General features: G+C 34.5%; 1 protein-coding gene across 2 annotated transcripts; it reads left to right on the top strand.

The window, feature by feature from the left end:
• The first annotated feature begins 2,390 nt into the window (after positions 1 to 2,390).
• On the top strand, positions 2,391 to 17,719 carry LOC122008167 (coatomer subunit beta'-1). Of its 2 annotated transcripts, none has more exons than XM_042563784.1 (26): positions 2,391 to 2,597; positions 2,827 to 2,847; positions 2,979 to 3,040; positions 3,149 to 3,203; positions 3,688 to 3,724; positions 3,829 to 4,154; positions 4,237 to 4,368; positions 4,449 to 4,597; positions 6,367 to 6,435; positions 6,687 to 6,837; positions 6,910 to 6,975; positions 9,122 to 9,310; positions 9,666 to 9,806; positions 9,882 to 9,956; positions 10,115 to 10,291; positions 10,379 to 10,470; positions 10,564 to 10,680; positions 11,013 to 11,127; positions 11,247 to 11,318; positions 12,281 to 12,477; positions 12,596 to 12,689; positions 12,856 to 12,962; positions 15,305 to 15,437; positions 16,362 to 16,473; positions 17,038 to 17,073; positions 17,412 to 17,719. In XM_042563784.1, the coding sequence occupies exons 1-25, from the start codon at positions 2,595 to 2,597 to the stop codon at positions 17,055 to 17,057; spliced, it is 2,712 nt and encodes a 903-aa protein (XP_042419718.1). In that variant the 5' UTR covers positions 2,391 to 2,594; the 3' UTR covers positions 17,058 to 17,073; positions 17,412 to 17,719. The 2 variants fall into 2 exon arrangements, 1 of the variants encoding a protein (XP_042419718.1); XR_006119224.1 differs by having other exon boundaries at positions 2,392 to 2,597; positions 16,362 to 16,548.
• The last annotated feature ends 999 nt before the right edge of the window (positions 17,720 to 18,718 follow it).

Here is an 18,718-nt window from a genome sequence, read left to right as displayed (position 1 = left end):
ATTAAAGAAAATAAAAATAGATATTATATGAAGAGAGAGAAAAAATAATAAAAAATAATAAAATTTGTAGTAAAATTGATGTATATAATGAAAAATAATTATCTAAATTAAATAAAATTATTAATTTATATTGAGTTTTAAAGATATTATAAAAAAGTCAATTGATTTTTTTTTCAAAGTTAATTTTAGGTAAAATTAGTTAATGGATATTTGACATGACTAGTTTATATAACTATCTCTTCTGATTATATTCATGTTCTCAAACGTTAAGTCAATTTGATATTTGATATATTAGCTAATTTATCCAAAATAGGTTGATGGACCAAATGATTTCGGATTGACATGAAACTATATCATATGTGTTCGTCTACCTCTCCTGATTATATTTAAGCTCTCAAATGTTAATTTAATTTAATATATTGAGAGTAATAATTTTTTAAACACGAATATATTTGAAAATTTTAATTCGTGTTAAAAAAATTTAATTGATATAGCAAACACCTCAGATTGACATGAAACTAAATTCCATGTGTTCGGCTAGTTCTCATGATTATATCTATAACCTTGAACATCAATTTAACCTAATAAATTGAGAGCAATGATTTTTTGAACATGAATTAAAATTTTCAAATATTTTCGTGTTCAAACAATTATTGTTCTCAATATATTAAGTTAAATTGATGAGAGATAGATGAACACATAGAATTAGTTTCATATCAATCCTAGGTCGTTTGATCTATCAGCCGATTTTGACCCTCAAACGTCAATTCGACTTAATATATCGAGAGCAATAATTTTTTTGAATGTTAATATATTTAAAAAAGTCAATCCGTTTAATTCCTATGTGTTCATATAGTTCTTCTAATTATATTCATACTCTCAAATATTAATTGGATATAATATATTAATGATTTTTTTGAACACGAAAATGTTTAAAAATTTTAATTCATGTTAAAAAAAATCTGATTGATAGACCAAATAACCTTTGATTAATATGAAACTAGTTTCTATGTGTTCGTCTAATTCTTTTAATTATATCTATGTCCTCAAATATCGATTTAACTCAATATATCGAGAGCAACAAATTTTTGAATACAAATATATTTAAAAATTTAATTCATGTTTAAAAATTTATTACTCTTAATATTTTAGATCAAATTAATATTTGAGGATATGAATATAATCAGAAGAACTAGCTGAACAGATAGGATCTAGTTTTATGTCAATCCGATGTTGTTTTATTCATCAATTGAATTTTTTGAACACGAATTAAACTTTTCAAATATTTTGATGTTCAAAAAATTATTGCTCTAGATATACTGAGACAGTGGCGGATTCAGGCAAAAAAGGAAGAGGGTGGTCAAAGAAGGGAGCTGGAGCTTGTCTTCTTTCTCGTTGCCCCTTGGACTGCAGCATATTGGTGGAATTTTCCGAGAGCAAGGGGGGTGCTCAGGCAGGGTGCGTGCGAGTGAGGACAAAGCACACTAAAAGGACCTTTGGTGGTCTGTGGAGCTAGTCGTCAACCCGATGAGCAATTTTGGTGGCGTTCTCGGTTCGGTCTGGATGGAGACCGCCCCGACCGGGGCGTTAAGGCACACCCCCGCTCTCCCCTAGATCCGTCACTGTATTGAGTCAAATTGAGGTTTGAGGACATGAATATAATCAGGAAAGATAAATAAATATAGAGGAACTAGTTTCATATTAATCCGAGGTCATTTGGTTGATCTATCGATTTTAGGTAAAATCGATTGATGTACTAAATATTAAATATGACATTTGAGAGTATAAATATAATCAAAAAGATAATAAAATATATAAGAACTAGTTTCGTACAAATCTGATATCGTTTGATGTATCAATCAATTATATCTAAAATCGACTATGAAAAAAAAATCAGTTAATTGATTTTGTTTAAAATTTTGACATTTCGACATAGAGCGAAATCCATTCGACTGATAAGGATAAAATAGAAAATGGTAGATGATTTAATAATTTTGAAATTATTGTATGTGATTTGATAAATTTAGAAACTTAACCTGTATATAATAGTTGAAAATTTTAGAATTCAAATTTTTATCCGATTCCTGACATATAAAAAATTTAAAATAAAAAAACAATTGAATAAAAAATTCTAAGTTAAAACTCTATGTTAAAAAATATGAATTTATTATTTAATTACTGGATGTAGGTTAGTTAATGAAATTAGCTGAAAAAAATGTTTTTTAAGTTTATATGCTATTCGACCAATTGATCCAACGCTTTGACTTTTAGGCTACGGAGACGAAGCTGAGCCGGGTCAATTTTCAATTTTAATTTTTCATAACCAGAACCCATTGAGGGGGCATTTATGTAAATTACTTCTGCCCCTCCTCCTGTTTAGTGTACTCGAGATCCCGTTAAAGCCGAAACTCATCTCGCTCCTCTCCCCTTCCCTCTCTGCCCTCGCTCCGATCCATTTGCTTCCTTGTCTCACCGGATCTCGGCTCCCTCCCCGATCTCTGCTCCGTTAATCCTTCCTCTTCTGGGATCCAGACGCATCGATCTACAGACTTCTCCGACTTCACGCATCTCGTGCTCTCATTTATTCTGAAAAGATGGTATGTTTGTGTTCTTTTTAGCACTGCTAATCGGATCTGTGATGGTTCGCCTTATGTTCACATGGTTTAGTTGGATTTTAGTTTTTCCTAGATTTGTGTATCTCTACCTTAGGAATTGTGAATCCTTGAGATCTGGATTTTTCTTCTTTTTGTGAATCCTTAATTAATCGCTGACGATAGATTGTTTCTCTTCTTTTTGTTGTTTTGGTGTCTTCTGGACGGATTCCAGCCTCTCAGATTAGAAATCAAGGTATGTGCCACTGACCTTAGTGATGTTCTTGGTAGATATCGTGAAGATCTCGTGATTTGGTTACAGTTGAAATGCATGCTACATTCAATTGGTTTTGTGTTGAATTATGCTCACAATTGTCTCTGGATCAGCGAAAACTTGCTCAAAGGTCAGAAAGGGTCAAATCTGTGGATCTTCATCCAACTGAGCCATGGTAAATATGAATGCCTTTTCGGTATCCACATCTCTAATGATCATGACATCGAGGATGGCTAGCATGTAACCATGATATATAACGTTACAATAATCTTTTCAACTGCAGGATTCTTGCGAGTCTTTATTCTGGAACAGTTGGCATCTGGAACTATCAGTCACAGGCAAGCTGATTGGTTGTTTATATATATATATATATATGTTTATTTATTTACATCTATTCTGTCATCCATGAGCAACTTTGACCTGATTCATTTTCAGAAACTTACTTTCCTTTCTCTATATTAATACGTGGTAGTTCTACTTTATTGACCAACTAGACACTGTGCTGGCTAATTATACATTCTCACCAACATGCTCGGACTGCAATTATATTATTTTGTTCAGATCCTTTTGTATGCTTTATTTTCTAATTGATCCTTATGGCTTTAGAATTTGACAGATTTGAAGAACTCAATTGATCTTAAACAGATGAGAGTGAACTGTTTGTCTTAAGGAATGTTTTATTTATGATTTGGATAATGAGTTTTATTTAAGAAAAGTATTCGTGTATTTTGCAATTTAGTATGAGACCCACATTTTACTTCATCAATGTTATGGCATTTGGTTTGGCTGTTAGAGTTTAAACAACTACTTGGTTTGTTGCAGACAATGGTAAAGTCCTTTGAAGTAACTGAATTACCAGGTATACTGAAGACTACATATGATATTTTAATTGTATACTGTTCCCAGAGTTAGCTATGAACCTTGTAACTTTGTAAAGCTAAACATCCAGTGTTGAATTTTCAGTGAGATCTGCAAAGTTTGTTGCCCGAAAGCAGTGGGTGGTGGCTGGTGCAGATGATATGTTCATCCGTGTCTACAATTATAACACAATGGATAAAGTCAAAATATTTGAGGCTCATACAGACTATATTAGGTGCGTGGCTGTACATCCAACACTGCCATACGTGTTGTCATCATCAGATGACATGCTGATAAAGCTTTGGGACTGGGAGAAGGGTTGGATGTGTACCCAAATTTTTGAAGGACACTCTCATTATGTGATGCAAGTGACTTTTAATCCAAAGGACACCAATACTTTTGCAAGTGCCTCTTTGGACCGTACAGTAAAGGTGTTTCCCTAATATCTTTGAACATGGAATAGACTTTGTATGGTTTATGGAATAATTCTGACTGTTTGTTCTGACTGACCAGATCTGGAATCTTGGTTCTCCTGACCCAAATTTTACATTAGATGCTCATTCCAAAGGAGTAAACTGCGTTGATTATTTTACTGGAGGTGATAGGCCATATTTGATTACTGGTTCTGATGACCAGACTGCTAAGGTCTGCCTCTTTCATCCTAGTTTATCTGTAGCTTCCATCTTCTACTCCAAGCTTTCTGTTAATGAGTTTCATTGAATCAGGTTTGGGACTACCAAACCAAGAGTTGTGTACAAACACTGGAAGGCCATACCCATAATGTCTCTGCTGTATGTTTCCATCCTGAGCTTCCAATAATAATAACAGGTTCAGAGGATGGAACTGTTAGAATTTGGCATGCAACTACATATAGGTACATCTTCAGATTCAAACTCTTTTTTTGTTGATCATATGTCCACTTACCCAATTTATCTGCGAAAGATTATAACCCTGATACTAGTTCTATTCCATGCTTTCAAATCAAGTTTTTTGTTTCTTGATAATTAGTTTACAAAGGTGATGTATGGTCCTTTACAATTGCATTAATAAAATTGATCTTGAGCAATCCTTGAAGTAGAGTGATTGTTCAAAACCTTATCAAGTTTGATCTTAATAGGCTAGGAGACTTAGGGTGTAGTTTCTAGAGGGGAAGGAAAAGGGTTAGAAAAAGTTTACCATGCTTATGGAAATTTATTATTAAATAATTTTCCAGAAAATTTTCAATTTTGTGTTTCGGAGAGTGGAAGGAAAAGAAGAATAGCTCTATTGCAAGTCTCATCCTGTCATGGGCCCCATCTCATCATGAGTGTTTGATCATTGCATTGCTGAGGTGAGTTGAGTGGCTTCAAGGGTGACATGCTTGAGGGAGGGGCAACAAACATGGTCAAGGCAGAGGAGAGGCATGATTGAGGGTGCCGTGATGAAGGACAAAGTTAATGTGGATGAGGGTGTCAGGGTGAGGGATGAGGTTATGGTGGAGGGCAAAGCTGCCAAGGCAATGAATGAGGGTGTCAGGCAGGTGAACAAAGTTGAGGGTGTTGCGGTGATGGACGAGGTTGAGGGTGTCGAGGCAATGGATAAGGGTGAGGGTGTTAGGTGGTAGACGAGGTCTAGGTTATTGAGGGTGTTAGATTAATGGATGAGGTTGAGGCAATGAAATGAGGGTGTCATGGCGGCATATGAGGTTGAAGTGGTGGGTGTCTAGTAGATGAGGTTGATGGTGTTGGCGCAACAGAAAAGGATCAAGGTAAAGGAAAGAGCCGATTGAGTAGGTGGTTGACAAGGATTCTTTTGCCCATTTTACACCGAGCATTTTTTTTTTTTTTGGGGGGGGGGGGGATTTGGAGGAAATAATTCTCAGTTGAAGTCATTCCCTCCTACCTTCTCATTTCTAAGAATGAAGGAAAAATACATATTTTTCACCTATTTGAGAGGCACTTTTTCTAGCCCTAGCTTTTTTCACACCAAATTTGGGAATAACAGTGTCTGATTTAGTTAACGCTTGGTCTTTCTTTTGGATGTTCCATCCCAAATTCTCGAGAGCAAATTATTGAAATGATAGCCCAATGCATGAGAATTCCACCTACGGTAGGAGAGTTTTGCTTAGGCATGGCACATGTTTACTATCCTTTGCAAGTTCAACTGTCCTGAATGCAATGTTTGTAGGTTACAAATTTTTAAAGCAATCTAGCATTATGCTGGTACTGGGTTTCAGGAGGATATAAGAATAATTGATTAGTTTTGACTATTTATGGCTTTTGTTCTTTTTTTACTGTGGCAACTGAAGACCTATTACTATAGCCAGGTCTATACTAATTAATCTAATCTGTAACTTTTTCCCCATCACGTGAAAATGACAATTCTTGAATCTGTAAACTTGAACACATTGCCTTTCACCAATTAAAACTATAATTGTTCACTAAATTTTTACCCATAATACGGTTAATTATAAGTGGTGGTTCTTGAAACTGTATTCTAATTTAACTATAATTATTTCAGATGTAAATTATGCACCTGGAAACATAACAGTTTTGCAGAAGTCTATTTTTAGTCCTTTTTTAATAGAAAATTTATTTTGTTTTCTTTGTTTTTAAAAACATTGTTTTCCTTTTCCCAAGAATTTTAATTTCTGCCCTTTTACAGACTGGAGAATACACTAAACTATGGTCTGGAACGAGTTTGGGCTATTGGATACATGAAAGGATCAAGGAGGTATGCACTAGACTTGCACTTTTGTTATCTTTTTTCATGTTTGATCATGCAATGGATTTGGAGATGACTTTTACAATATCAATTGACAATTTTGAGTGTATTATTATTTTTTTTGTAAGAGTTCCTAAATCCTTACAAATGCTTACGAGTTATGGTTGGTTCATGAGAAACTCCCAAAATTTTCTTCAGAAAATTCTGTTGTTAGACTTTTTATCATTTTTCTCACTATGTTTCATGAGTATGTGTTTCAGAGTTGTAATAGGATATGATGAAGGAACCATTATGGTGAAGATTGGCCGTGAAGTTCCAGTTGCTAGCATGGAAGGCAGTGGAAAAATCATTTGGGCAAAGCACAATGAGATTCAAACAGTTAATATCAAGACAATTGGAGCAGAATTTGAGGTTAGATAGTTCTAGTATTCTCTCTAGAAGAACATGAAGCACCTGAGGACAAGGTATTTATTATTTCCACAGGTCACAGATGGTGAAAGATTGCCTTTAGCTGTCAAGGAATTAGGAAGTTGTGATCTCTACCCACAAGTAAGGTTTAGCTTAAATCGTTTTTTTTCCTTATGATTTGCTCATTTAGTGAACTTCTCCAGTTTAATTGGGGGAATATTCACCAAAGCACCCCCAACGTTTGAGAACTTGGAAAAATCCAAAGCCAAAAGCTTTTACATTTTTGTTTGTTGTTTACATTATGCAAAAAAAAAAAAAAAAACTGTAGGTAGTTTTTGCAAACATTTGAAAGAACCTATTATATTTGCCTTTTGTCCTTAACCTCATAAGAAAATTTTAATGATTTTGGAAGTCAGGTTTTTGTTGTTTCGCTTGAAATCTATAGTTACATTTTGTAATAACAGTTTAGGTATTTTAGGTATGTTCATTAGAGTTGTACTTGTTACTAAAATATGGACAAAAATAAAAAGGGTGCCCTTATTTTTATTTTCATTAAAAAGGCACCCCATTTTGAAAAAATATTAAAAGGACGCCCCATCCTAATTTTTCATCCCATAAATACCCTCTTTATCATAGTGGTCTAACATTGTTGCAACATATTTTGCTAAAACTACTCTAAATTCACTAAAACTTGACTAAAGTTGCTCTAATGTTTGGCCAAAATTAAACTGCTCCCGCATTGTACAAAACTTCTCTAAGGTTGGTAAAAACTAAGTAGTTTTAATCAACGTTGGATTGTTTGGAACAGTTTTGGTCAAAATTGCTCCACATTGTAGCAGTTTTGGCCAAAACTACTATAACAGTATTGTGGTTGGGTAAAAAGGGTAATTTGGGAAGAAAATTTAGGATAAGACGCCCTTTTGACATTTTTCAACATAGTCTTTGATTTCCTAACGTTTGGTTAAAATTAAACTCCCAGCATTGTCCAAAACATCTCTAAGGTTGACAAAAACTAAGCAGTTTTGACTAACATTGGATTGCTTGGAGTATTTGCTGTCAAAATTGCTCCACACTGTAACAGTTTTGGCCAAAACTGCTATAACAATATTGGGGTTGGGTAAAAAGGATAATCCGGGAAGAAATTTTAGGATGAGATGCCCTTTTGACATTTTTCCAACATAGGTTGTCCTTTTGATGATAACGAAAAGATCTTGATTTTTACCCTTTAAATATTTGCTACACAATGTTTTAATTCTAGAACAATGTTGGGGAAAGATTTAAATGCTTACTGCTTTGCTATTTAAAACTGCTTGCATACAACTTATAAAATTATTATTAGGAATTAGGATATTGTTGATATTGAATGACTATTTTGAAGATTCCTTAGCATTTCCATGACTTCCACTCAATTTTGGGATGCTATACCTGGCAAAACAATTGCTTGATTTGCTTCCTCTATGCTTAATTTTGTTCTACTTTTTCAGGTTAACAGTATTAAATTCGGATATGGCTGTGATAGTTAATCTATGTTTGTGTATGTGTGGATGTCGGGATTTCTTAATGGTGTAGGAGTATCTTTATGAGAATTTTTTTTCTTATTTACGGCCTTACTATGCTTTTGTTCTTTGTTTGCGCAATTCATTTTTTCAATAGTCAAGCCTTGTTTCCCCTTGGGAAGATGGTAAATTGAAAGGATAAATATATAAAAAGATGGAAAAGTGAAGGGAAAGGAAAATAAAATTATTGTTTGTTAATGGATGTAAATAAAGAAGATGTGCCACTTTTTTTAAATTTTTTTTATAACGAACAATTGGCTATTAGATTTTCATTCAGTTTTGCGCAGATGAGTTGTGAAGGATGAACTTAAAATTTTCCCTTCCAATATCAATCTTTCCTACTTTATTTTTACAAAAGAAACAAGAGATAAATGTTAACAAGCCTTTTGCTTCATGTCATTGAAATCCCATATCCATCTTCTTTGCTTTTACGTTCCAGTTATCTATTAAACTCCATGTTAATCATATGTGTTTAAAAATAAAAGTAACTACTTCCATAACACTTTATGCTGTTAACTTAGCTAGTCTAAAAAGTGGCTAAAAGAAAATTTTGGTTTTCACCTTTCATTATAGTCAAATGGTCTTTCAGTAGTGTTGAATTTTATTGAAATATACACTTGCCAAAACAGCTTGATCTAAGACTTTCAGCATGCCTATCACTTATTATGTTCTGAAGTTGCCTCTTTACATTAATGTTTATCATACATAGTTTTGTTCTGTTGTTTTTTCAGAGCTTGAAGCATAACCCAAATGGAAGATTTGTTGTTGTCTGTGGAGATGGAGAGTACATTATATATACTGCACTGGCATGGAGAAATAGATCATTTGGGTCTGCTTTGGAGTTTGTCTGGTCTTCTGATGGAGAGTATGCAATCAGGGAAAGTACATCAAGGATTAAGATCTTTGGTAAAACCTTCCAGGTTTGACCTTTCTCTCATGTATTTCTACTTTAGAAATTCATGCATTAGATTAATTTGCGTGCATAAAGTTAGTATGGAAAAACCACTGAGAGATGGTCATGAGTATTCTTTAGTCAATTCTCTTCCCCCCACCCCCCCTTGATTTTACATCATCATTATCAAGCCATGTTCAACTAGGCTTTCTTATTTTCAGATGATAGAAGTAATTTATATTTGTTGCCTTTGTGTTGTTCTTTATCAAAGATTTGCACAAGTACCTATGCTATTTCTATATGGTATAGACTAGGTTTATTAAATAATTAACTATTGGAATGTTTTTGTCCCTGATTATTGACCCCCAGATGAATTCTTTCAGGAGAGAAAAAGTATCCGGCCAGCCTTTTCTGCTGAACATATTTATGGAGGAATACTATTAGCAATGTGCTCCAATGACTTCATTTGCTTTTATGATTGGGCTGAATGTAGATTAATACGTCGGATTGATGTTAGTGTTAAGGTAAGTTCAATGTGTCTCTTTTTGTATGTCGCCAAACTTTAAGATGCCTCCTCTTAGCCTTGTTGATTGCTGCAGAACCTGTATTGGGCTGATAGTGGTGACCTTCTAGTCATAGCAAGTGATACATCATTCTACATATTGAAGTACAATGTAAGTTGGCATACCTATTTTTGCCATTCTGCAGATAATTTATATAATATTATATAAATATTAGTTTATTACTAATGATGTGTTTTCTGCTTTACCCATATAAAAATGCTCACAAAATATAGGAAATTCTATGTTCATTTATTTTGGATTTCTTTCAGAGAGATGTCGTTTCCTCTTACCTAGAAAATGGTAAGCCAGTAGATGATGACGGAGTAGAAGAGGCATTTGAGCTGCTGCATGAAGTAAATGAGCGTGTTCGAACTGGTATATGGGTTGGTGATTGTTTCATTTATAACAATTCTTCTTGGCGACTTAATTATTGCGTTGGTGGAGAGGTGAACATCATTTTTTTTCCTTATCCTTCATTTCCATGTATATTTCTTTAGTTGTAAGATTATTGGTTATTCATTTTTCATGTTTAGGTCACCACCATGTTTCATTTGGACCGTCCTATGTACTTGTTGGGATATCTTGCTAGTCAAAGTCGTGTGTATCTAATTGACAAGGAGTTCAAGTAAATTGACACTAGTATCTGAGGATATTCATTTTTCATATTGTCATTTTTCATTGTTGCTGTTCTTTACCTAAAAATATCTGTTCATTTCAGTGTTATAGGCTATACCTTACTCCTCAGTTTGATTGAATATAAAACTCTTGTTACGCGTGGGGATCTAGAACGTGCAAAAGGAATTTTACCATCAATTCCAAAGGAACATCATAATAGGTACATGATTTTTACTAGGGTTTTGGTTTTGCTTCACCTTCTAGGCTATTATTGTTGTTTAACTCAATTTCAGTTTAGTGAACATGATGCCAACCATTGTCAAAAGCTATGTACACTGAACACATTCTAATTTTATTCCAATTCCAAACTGCACACATGCTCTGATACCAGCTTATAATCATGTTAAAGACACTTAATCAAGTTATATTATTTGAATGAAGTTATATTTATCGTTAACTCAATTGTTGAGTAGTTTTGTCAATTCAAACATAGTATATCGTTATTATTCTTAATTTGACATTGAATATTAATTGGAACCTTTAATTTGTTAGTGTGGCTCATTTTTTGGAATCTCGGGGAATGATAGAGGATGCTCTTGAAGTAGCAACTGATCCTAATTACAGATTTGATTTATCTGTTCAACTTGGTCAATTGGAAATAGCAAAGGTACATTTTTGGATCTGTTAGAATTTAACAAGCTTATTCTCTTTCTTAGCCTTTTTCCTTGTGTGGCTGTTTCTTGAGATTTTTTATTTCCAATTATATGATTGTTGTTTCCTCTTCAGGAAATTGCTACAGAAGTACAAAGTGAATCTAAGTGGAAACAGTTGGGAGAGCTGGCTTTGTCTACTGGGAAGGTAATATCAAACCTTAAAAACCTTAGTTTTGTAACGTGCTGGTTTAGTTTGCTTCAGATATGTTACATGTTATAGCGGTGTCATGATCATTTTGACTTGTAAATTTGTCGATTACAACTGCATCTTATGGCCTATGAATATATGAATTGGCAATATTACCTTGTAGTTCAGAAATGAAAAGAATTAAAATGAAACGAAAGCAGATTGACTTATGAATAGCAAATATTCTGGTAATGCTTGACTAAAGTTTTGCTAACCTTTAGTTTCAGCCAGCAATCGTCACTGAATGTCATAGAATAGCCTGAAAGATTGCTGTGCTGATAAATGGATAGGCGCACAAGGTTTGCTTCATGGTAAGAATACTGAGAAAATCCATTTTGTCCTCTAGCCTTCTCATTCTCATTATCCCTTCCCAATCTAATACCTGCAAACTGGAGTTCGAGCATGGAAGAGTGGTATCTTTGAAGACTCAAAAATATGGTGCCAAGCAAGTTAAATAAAATGCTAGAAAAATGGACAGAAATTTTCAATTATCTTTTGGAAGGACTTTGGTGGTTCGTGGTCAGAGGCTTTTGAGACCCCTATGGACAAAGCTGGCTCACTGTAAAAGATCCTTACTTTGTTTGGGTCTCAAGTAGTTTGAGTGTAGATCTTTTATGGAATATGAGATAAAATTGGTGATTCTTTCATATTTTCTATTGTAGCATATTGTCTCTTACCATAGTTTGACTATTATGGTATTTTACTAGTTCCAATAAGGACGGTGACATATTCTAGTGATGCACTTAATTGCGTAACTTTGATATCTGATGGATATAATCATCTGTCTTGTTCTAAATTTAGTGTATCAACCCTGAAAATTGGTTTGCTGACCTGGAGAAGTCCTATGTCTTTTGTCGTAGTACTTTTTGACAATTGATATAGTGCAGTCATTGACTCATATTTCATTTCTTGTTATACAGTTAGAGATGGCTGAGGAATGTCTATCACAAGCTATGGATTTGAGTGGATTGTTGCTTCTTTACTCATCCCTTGGTGATGCTGAAGGGATAATAAAACTCGCGTCTCTTGCAAAAGAACACGGAAAGAATAACATTGCATTTCTTTGTCTATTCATGCTAGGTAAACTGGAAGATTGCCTTCAGTTATTGGTGGACAGGTAATTTTGTGGTGTGCTGCTTTTGAACCAATGTGCTATTCTATCTCATATTTTTGTTGTCTTGTGAAAGTTTACCTGCTTAATAAACCTTCTTTTATTATGCATCCATGTTTTGCAGTCATCGCATTCCAGAAGCTGCACTGATGGCAAGGTCATATCTTCCAAGCAAAGTATCAGAAATTGTATCATTTTGGAAAAAAGATCTTAGTAAGGCATGTTTCTTTTTTCTTCACCAATCTTTTTTCTGAATAGCTTGCTTTTGGTTAAAACATATGGCAGGAAAAGTAGGTTATATTTATTTAGATCTGCTTAAATTTCCTTTGAAATTTCCTTGTCCGGTTTGCTAACTCTATTTCCTAACTCTTTGATTGTGCGAAGGTGAATCCAAAAGCTGCTGATTCTTTGGCTGATCCTGAAGAGTACCCTAATTTATTTGATCACTGGCAGATTGCTTTGGCTGTTGAGTCAAATCTTGCTCCTAGCAGGTTTTGGTTATGTTATATCTTATATGCTATGCATTGCAATCATTAGCATGCAAACTTCTATAAAATTATTTCACTACTATGAAGCAATGATATTTCGTTGTATTTTTTTTTTCCTGATGGATTGTGATAATTTGGATCTGGATTCTTGATAAGGGACAGAAAAGCCCCATTCGTACCTAGATATTAGGATAATATTTTGATTTGTAGGCTTACCATAGGATGCCACTTGTCTGTTTTTCTTTGCTTGATTTACTTTATATAATATAGTATATCAATTTAAATGGATATGCTTGGTCGTTTGACTTGGATATTATTTGTTTAGCTTAACAACATAGCTAAAATTGACTGTGCAGTAAACTAAGAGTATTTCTAGTCCAATCCAGCTAGGTTGCTAGATGGTTGGATGCGATAACTGGTCAATTATTCTGTTTTGTATCTGTATTATAAAAGAAACACTTGCTCACATGCTTTCGGGTGCTAGTCGATAAGGGCAAAGCATACATGTGCAGTCCAACAAATTCCCATTATATAACCAAATTTTTATGTTTTGTGCTGTTTTATAAAATATTTTTCCATTTTGGTATGCTTATAAAATTCTGTTATAAAATATGAGAAGTGCTGGATGTTTATATAGGAAACCTAATATGTCTACATTTCAATTGGTTGTACATATGTGCTAGGTGGATTCCCCTTTTCTTTTCTTATATATAAAGAGAGATACTGAGAGAGGCTGTTCACCTTTTGTTTTTTTCTTGTTTACTCATAAAGATTTCCTGTTTTGTTATAGTTACAAATATTGTTTTGCCATTTCATCTGTGCTGTACTAGTTGTGTTTTACAAAATTAAAATACCAGCATAATCTTGAGCAAGGTTTCAAAAGTGTGCATGTTTGTGGTTAGCCACCGTATGTAATGTATATACGGTATTTATGTAATTGTGTTCATTATAATGCACGGTATCATGTTTTTGAAAACATATGTTCAGATGTAACATAATATATCAAATTAATTAACCTGGGCAATCAACAAAACCAATTGCAACATATAAATTTGATCATTATAAGCAATTCATAATTCCATCTAAAACATTTTATGTATGACCTTAAGAAATCAATATTAAATAAAGTTTAGCCACACATGATAACCAAACTAACCAATTGATATAAAGGAAAATTTTACATGACCTAGACAGTCCACAGAAGAAGATTTTAACCAGATCAACATCTGACTTGGAATTTAACAAGTGATTGGTTTAGTCTGCATAATCCTTATTCAGGTCATAAGCAGATGAATGTGGTCCCTCACTGGATGGGCTCAGTTTTCAAAAGAAAGGATCTAGAGCTATTTGCTTTTCTAAGAAACATATATCTAATTGCTCTCAAATCTAACTGGGGCATCTTACACATTAATTTTTAAGTACTAAAAAAAAGCTTGTTAGAATGTTTGGAAAAACACTGATGTGCTAATGGGCAAGGCTATCATTGAAAAAATTTCATATTCAATTTTTGTGCTGAAAAATGAAACAAGGACTCCCTGAGGAAAAATTGAAAGATAGCACCCATAATCTAAATAACCAAACAGATGAGAGAGAACTTTATTATTTTTTCTTTTTTTTTTAACTTTCATATAATTACATTTAAGGTTACTTTTTTGGTTCTCATCCCATTTTATATAAAATCTCAGTTTTGAGCTTGTTAACTTCGTTAGATAGAAATGCTATTTCATCATGACTACAAACGTGATAAACTTGTATATGAAGGTTTATTGGGATGCCTAATTAGTTAGCTATTCTCAAATCCTTTCTGAAATCATCTTACTAAATAGCTGCAATGTCTTTCACAATTGTATTTGTTAGGAGTTTTACATGAAACAAATCCTATGTCATTGTAGCTATTCTTGTTTCTTGCTGTGTGGTACATAAAGATGTTTTTATTTGTTATATTTATCTTCCCTTCCACATGCCAATTCAATCAAGAATACTAGTTTCTGAATTGACTCCTAAGATTTAGTTCTTCAATAGACTAATGTTTTCATTATATAATAGAATCTAGCTTATCAAAAGACCCATTTGTTCATTGTATATTTTAATTTCGACATTTGTTAAGTACTTAAATTGGAATAGGGGGTTTGAGGGTTATGCAAGGTATCTGTCTCTCATTGTCATTCTTTTGAATGATTGGAAATGGACATTAGATAACCAATCTGTCAGTTTTAATTGTGCAGTTTGTTTTCTTTTTATTAGTTTGAACAACTATGTGGTTATCTCGCTTGAATTCAATTGTTTATTTGAGTTAATACTTCTTTCAACCAATTTAGTACCTTGCATGGCATTTCTGATAACAGGGGTAAGTATCCTTCTGCTGAGGAATACTTGAGCTATGTGGAAAGGTCGAATGTCAATCTTGTGGAAGCTTTTAGAAGCATGCAAGTTGATGAAGAGAGCACGCCTCTTGAAAACGGTGATTATGGTCATGAGGTAGGAGTGGCATTTTTATGGACTATGATAACTATGCAAACTTTATATAGTCATGTGCATTGGAAGGACAAAGAATAGAGCTAGATTTTGATCAAAACTAAATTGTTTCTAGTGTCCAAGTAGCAAATGGATGCTGTTTTTGAACATACTTAATCATACCATTTTGAAGCTCGTAAATTTTGTGATGTTTATTTAGTGAGCTTGTTAAAATGAAACTTCTGTGACAAACTAATTTTGGTAACAGCAGAATGACAAGAACAATGTATTATTGTAAAAAAAAAGGACAACCTGGTGCACAAAGCTCCCGCTATGCGGGGTCTCGGGGAAGGATCCATTGTACGCAGCCTTACCCTGCTTTTTGCAAGCGGCTGATTCCAGGATTCGAACTTGTGATCTTTTGGTCACAGAGCAACAACTTTACCGTTGCGCCAAGACTCTCCTTCAAGAACAATGTATTATTGTATGGAGGAGAAAATTCTTCAATAAGAGAGGAGTATCCAATAGACTAGGAGAAACAAGGATGTCTAAACAAATAAAATATTTGGCAGGATAGGCTGATCAATCTGGCATGGCTAGTGCGAACACAAAAAAAGGGCAGTACAGGCTGTTCAATCTGTCATGACTCATGACTAGTGTACAATGGTATTAGGACAATAAAGATACCAACTTCTAAATTATGTGAGCAGAATTATACTAAAACTTTGCTTCCTATCAACAGTTTAGAAATGGATAGGCCTGGCATCATTAATCTACTCATCAATTCGTCGATGATGAGGCAACAAGATATCGTATGCCTATTTGCTTTTCATGACGTCTCAAGAAAAGTTGGAATTACTTTTCTAAGGATAAAAGAAATATAAATTACTTGTTGCTTATTGATCATGCTCCCATTGGTTATACCATATTTTGGCTTACAATATGCAGGTGACAAAGGAAGATGGGGTAGAGAGTCCAGAGGAACCTGTTGAAGTTGATGTAGATGATTCTACTGACAGTGCGGTCCTTGTCAATGGGAATGAGGGAGAGGAACAGTGGGGTATGAATAACAAAGGAACTTCCTCAGCCTAAACGCACTTGGTTCAGCCTCTGTAAAATCAAAATTTTGTGTCCGGTGATTAATTGTTCTCATTCTCAATTACGTCATTTTATCTAGACTAGTTCTAATGCACATGATATTAGTAAAACTGTAAAAGTCAGGAACTAACTGAAATCTTGGATAGACCCTCACCAAAATTATTTAATACGTACTGCAGCTGATCTTCATAGGAGCAAAGTACAATTATTCTTCAATATTTTCTAAACTGATTCTCAATAATTGATATTAACCATATTGATAAAATGTTGTGTCCTTCATCTGATGATGGATTTGTAGCATGCTTGTGTTCGTTACATGCCTGCACTCAATTTCTGTTTGAGAAAAAAAATTTATTACTCAAACCTAGCGTTATTTAATTCCTAGTCCTCTGAATTCTTAAGAGTCCATTAATACTCTCGTCTGATCGTGTTGTATGGATACCAATTTGGAGTCTCCTTTTTTCCCTTGTAATGCATGTTATACTGAATTCTTATTGAGTCTGTTCTCTTTGAAATGATCTTGCAGTGCTAACTCCGCAAGAATAGCGTCTTCTTGGGACAGGTATCTTCAGTAGCTAATGAAGTTTGCTTACCTCTTTCGTTTTTCTTTTCCGTTGTCTTTTGATTACATGTAATTTGTATATGCCAGAAATCGAAATTTAATATATTCCATCTCAGATTTGTTTTCTTATATAATCTTCCTTTAGAGAATTGTTAATCTTAGACAGTGGCTCTATTTCATGAAATCACAATTTCCTTCCTGGATAGTTCACACTATTGAACGCACCTTATCAAATGATTTATATCTCTACTTCGTAATTGGATATAAATAATGATAATATTTTATTTTTAAAATGTTTAGTCGTTGACTTTACCTTTCCGTGTTTACTTAATGATCAGGCTCTAGAAGGAAATCTTGTGGCGCAATGTCATCCTTCCCACCGAGATTTCTTACCCGCTATCCTTCAGCTTCCAAAATTGAAAATCATAATAGACGGATTCATGAGATGGCATAATTTTAAGTTGTTTGTACACTGGACCAACCTTAGAGATATAGTTGAGGTTTTAGATGATTGGTTTTCCCAGAAATGCTTGTTTGGGAATAGCAGACAATTTCTTCCAGCTATTGTATTCAATCATATCATTTATAAAGCTTTGTAATCCGCTTCTTGTAAGAGAAATTCTTTAAGTTTGTTAATGTCTTCGTCTCCCAGGTGAAAAATAGAACATGAATGCTTGTGTGGTTTTTAAAAGCCTGATTGCATCCAAAAAGGATCGCTTGCTGTTGAACATGATGCAGTGTTGCCGGTTTGTCATAAATCTTTATGTGATACGTCCAAAATCTTCCTTCTCGCTACACGTTGGCGACGAAACTTCCTCTTTTGATGCTTAAATAGAGGGATTTGCATAGGTAAATGTGCATCAAGGGCACCGGAGATGTTGGGTGAAATTTTGATGCTTAAGTTAGTTTTTGAGGGAGAGACGGAAAGAACAAATGGAATGAAGAAAGAAAAGGCTAAAAAAAATAATAATTGAGAGACAGTGCGCTCCGTTCTACCTTGTACAGGTGGGAGTTTTGTCTTGCAAGAGCAATGTAAGATCGTGACCTACTCCTATCAAGGGCATGCTTGATGCTTGTAATGGATCGGGAGCTTTATTAGCTCTGTTAGGCAGGGGTGTATAGGGTCCACACGCTCTTCGAAGGGCTGAATTATATGCAGGGTTGTGTGAACTTGCAATGTTTGAATCAGGTGCTCGGGAGGTCAAAGCCCTCTGGCAGTCGAAGGGGCGATGTGAGGCCTCCGACGTAGAGGCGGTAATAGCTCGGGAACGACTGGCTAAGGCGACCGACCCATCCTTGGATACTTCCTCGAAGAGCATTGTAATTGATATCCCATGACTCGACAAATTGGAGAGAACATTATAAGGAAGACCCATTCAATCCTGCGACGTGGCTAAGTCGGGAAGAGCATTATAAGGAAGACCCTGGTAGTAAATTACGTAACTGCTAAAGGGTCAACTAAGTAACACTCTCCCTACGATTGCAACGGGATCGAACACAAGTTTTATTCTAAGTGAAGTCATCTCTTCTTGATCCTCTTCTCCACTTCCACTGCAGATGTATTGCCAAGTTCATGGTCAGCAATCGCCTCATCTGGTCACTTCTGCATCTTTGGTGGGCACTGGCCAGCAGCTTTCCCTATCAC

The sequence above is a fragment of the Zingiber officinale genome, chromosome 8A, assembly GCF_018446385.1.
Source record: "Zingiber officinale cultivar Zhangliang chromosome 8A, Zo_v1.1, whole genome shotgun sequence".
Lineage (NCBI taxonomy): Eukaryota > Viridiplantae > Streptophyta > Magnoliopsida > Zingiberales > Zingiberaceae > Zingiber > Zingiber officinale.
The sequence above is the reverse complement of the archived record's forward strand: the minus strand, read 5'-3'. Positions and strand labels throughout refer to the sequence as shown.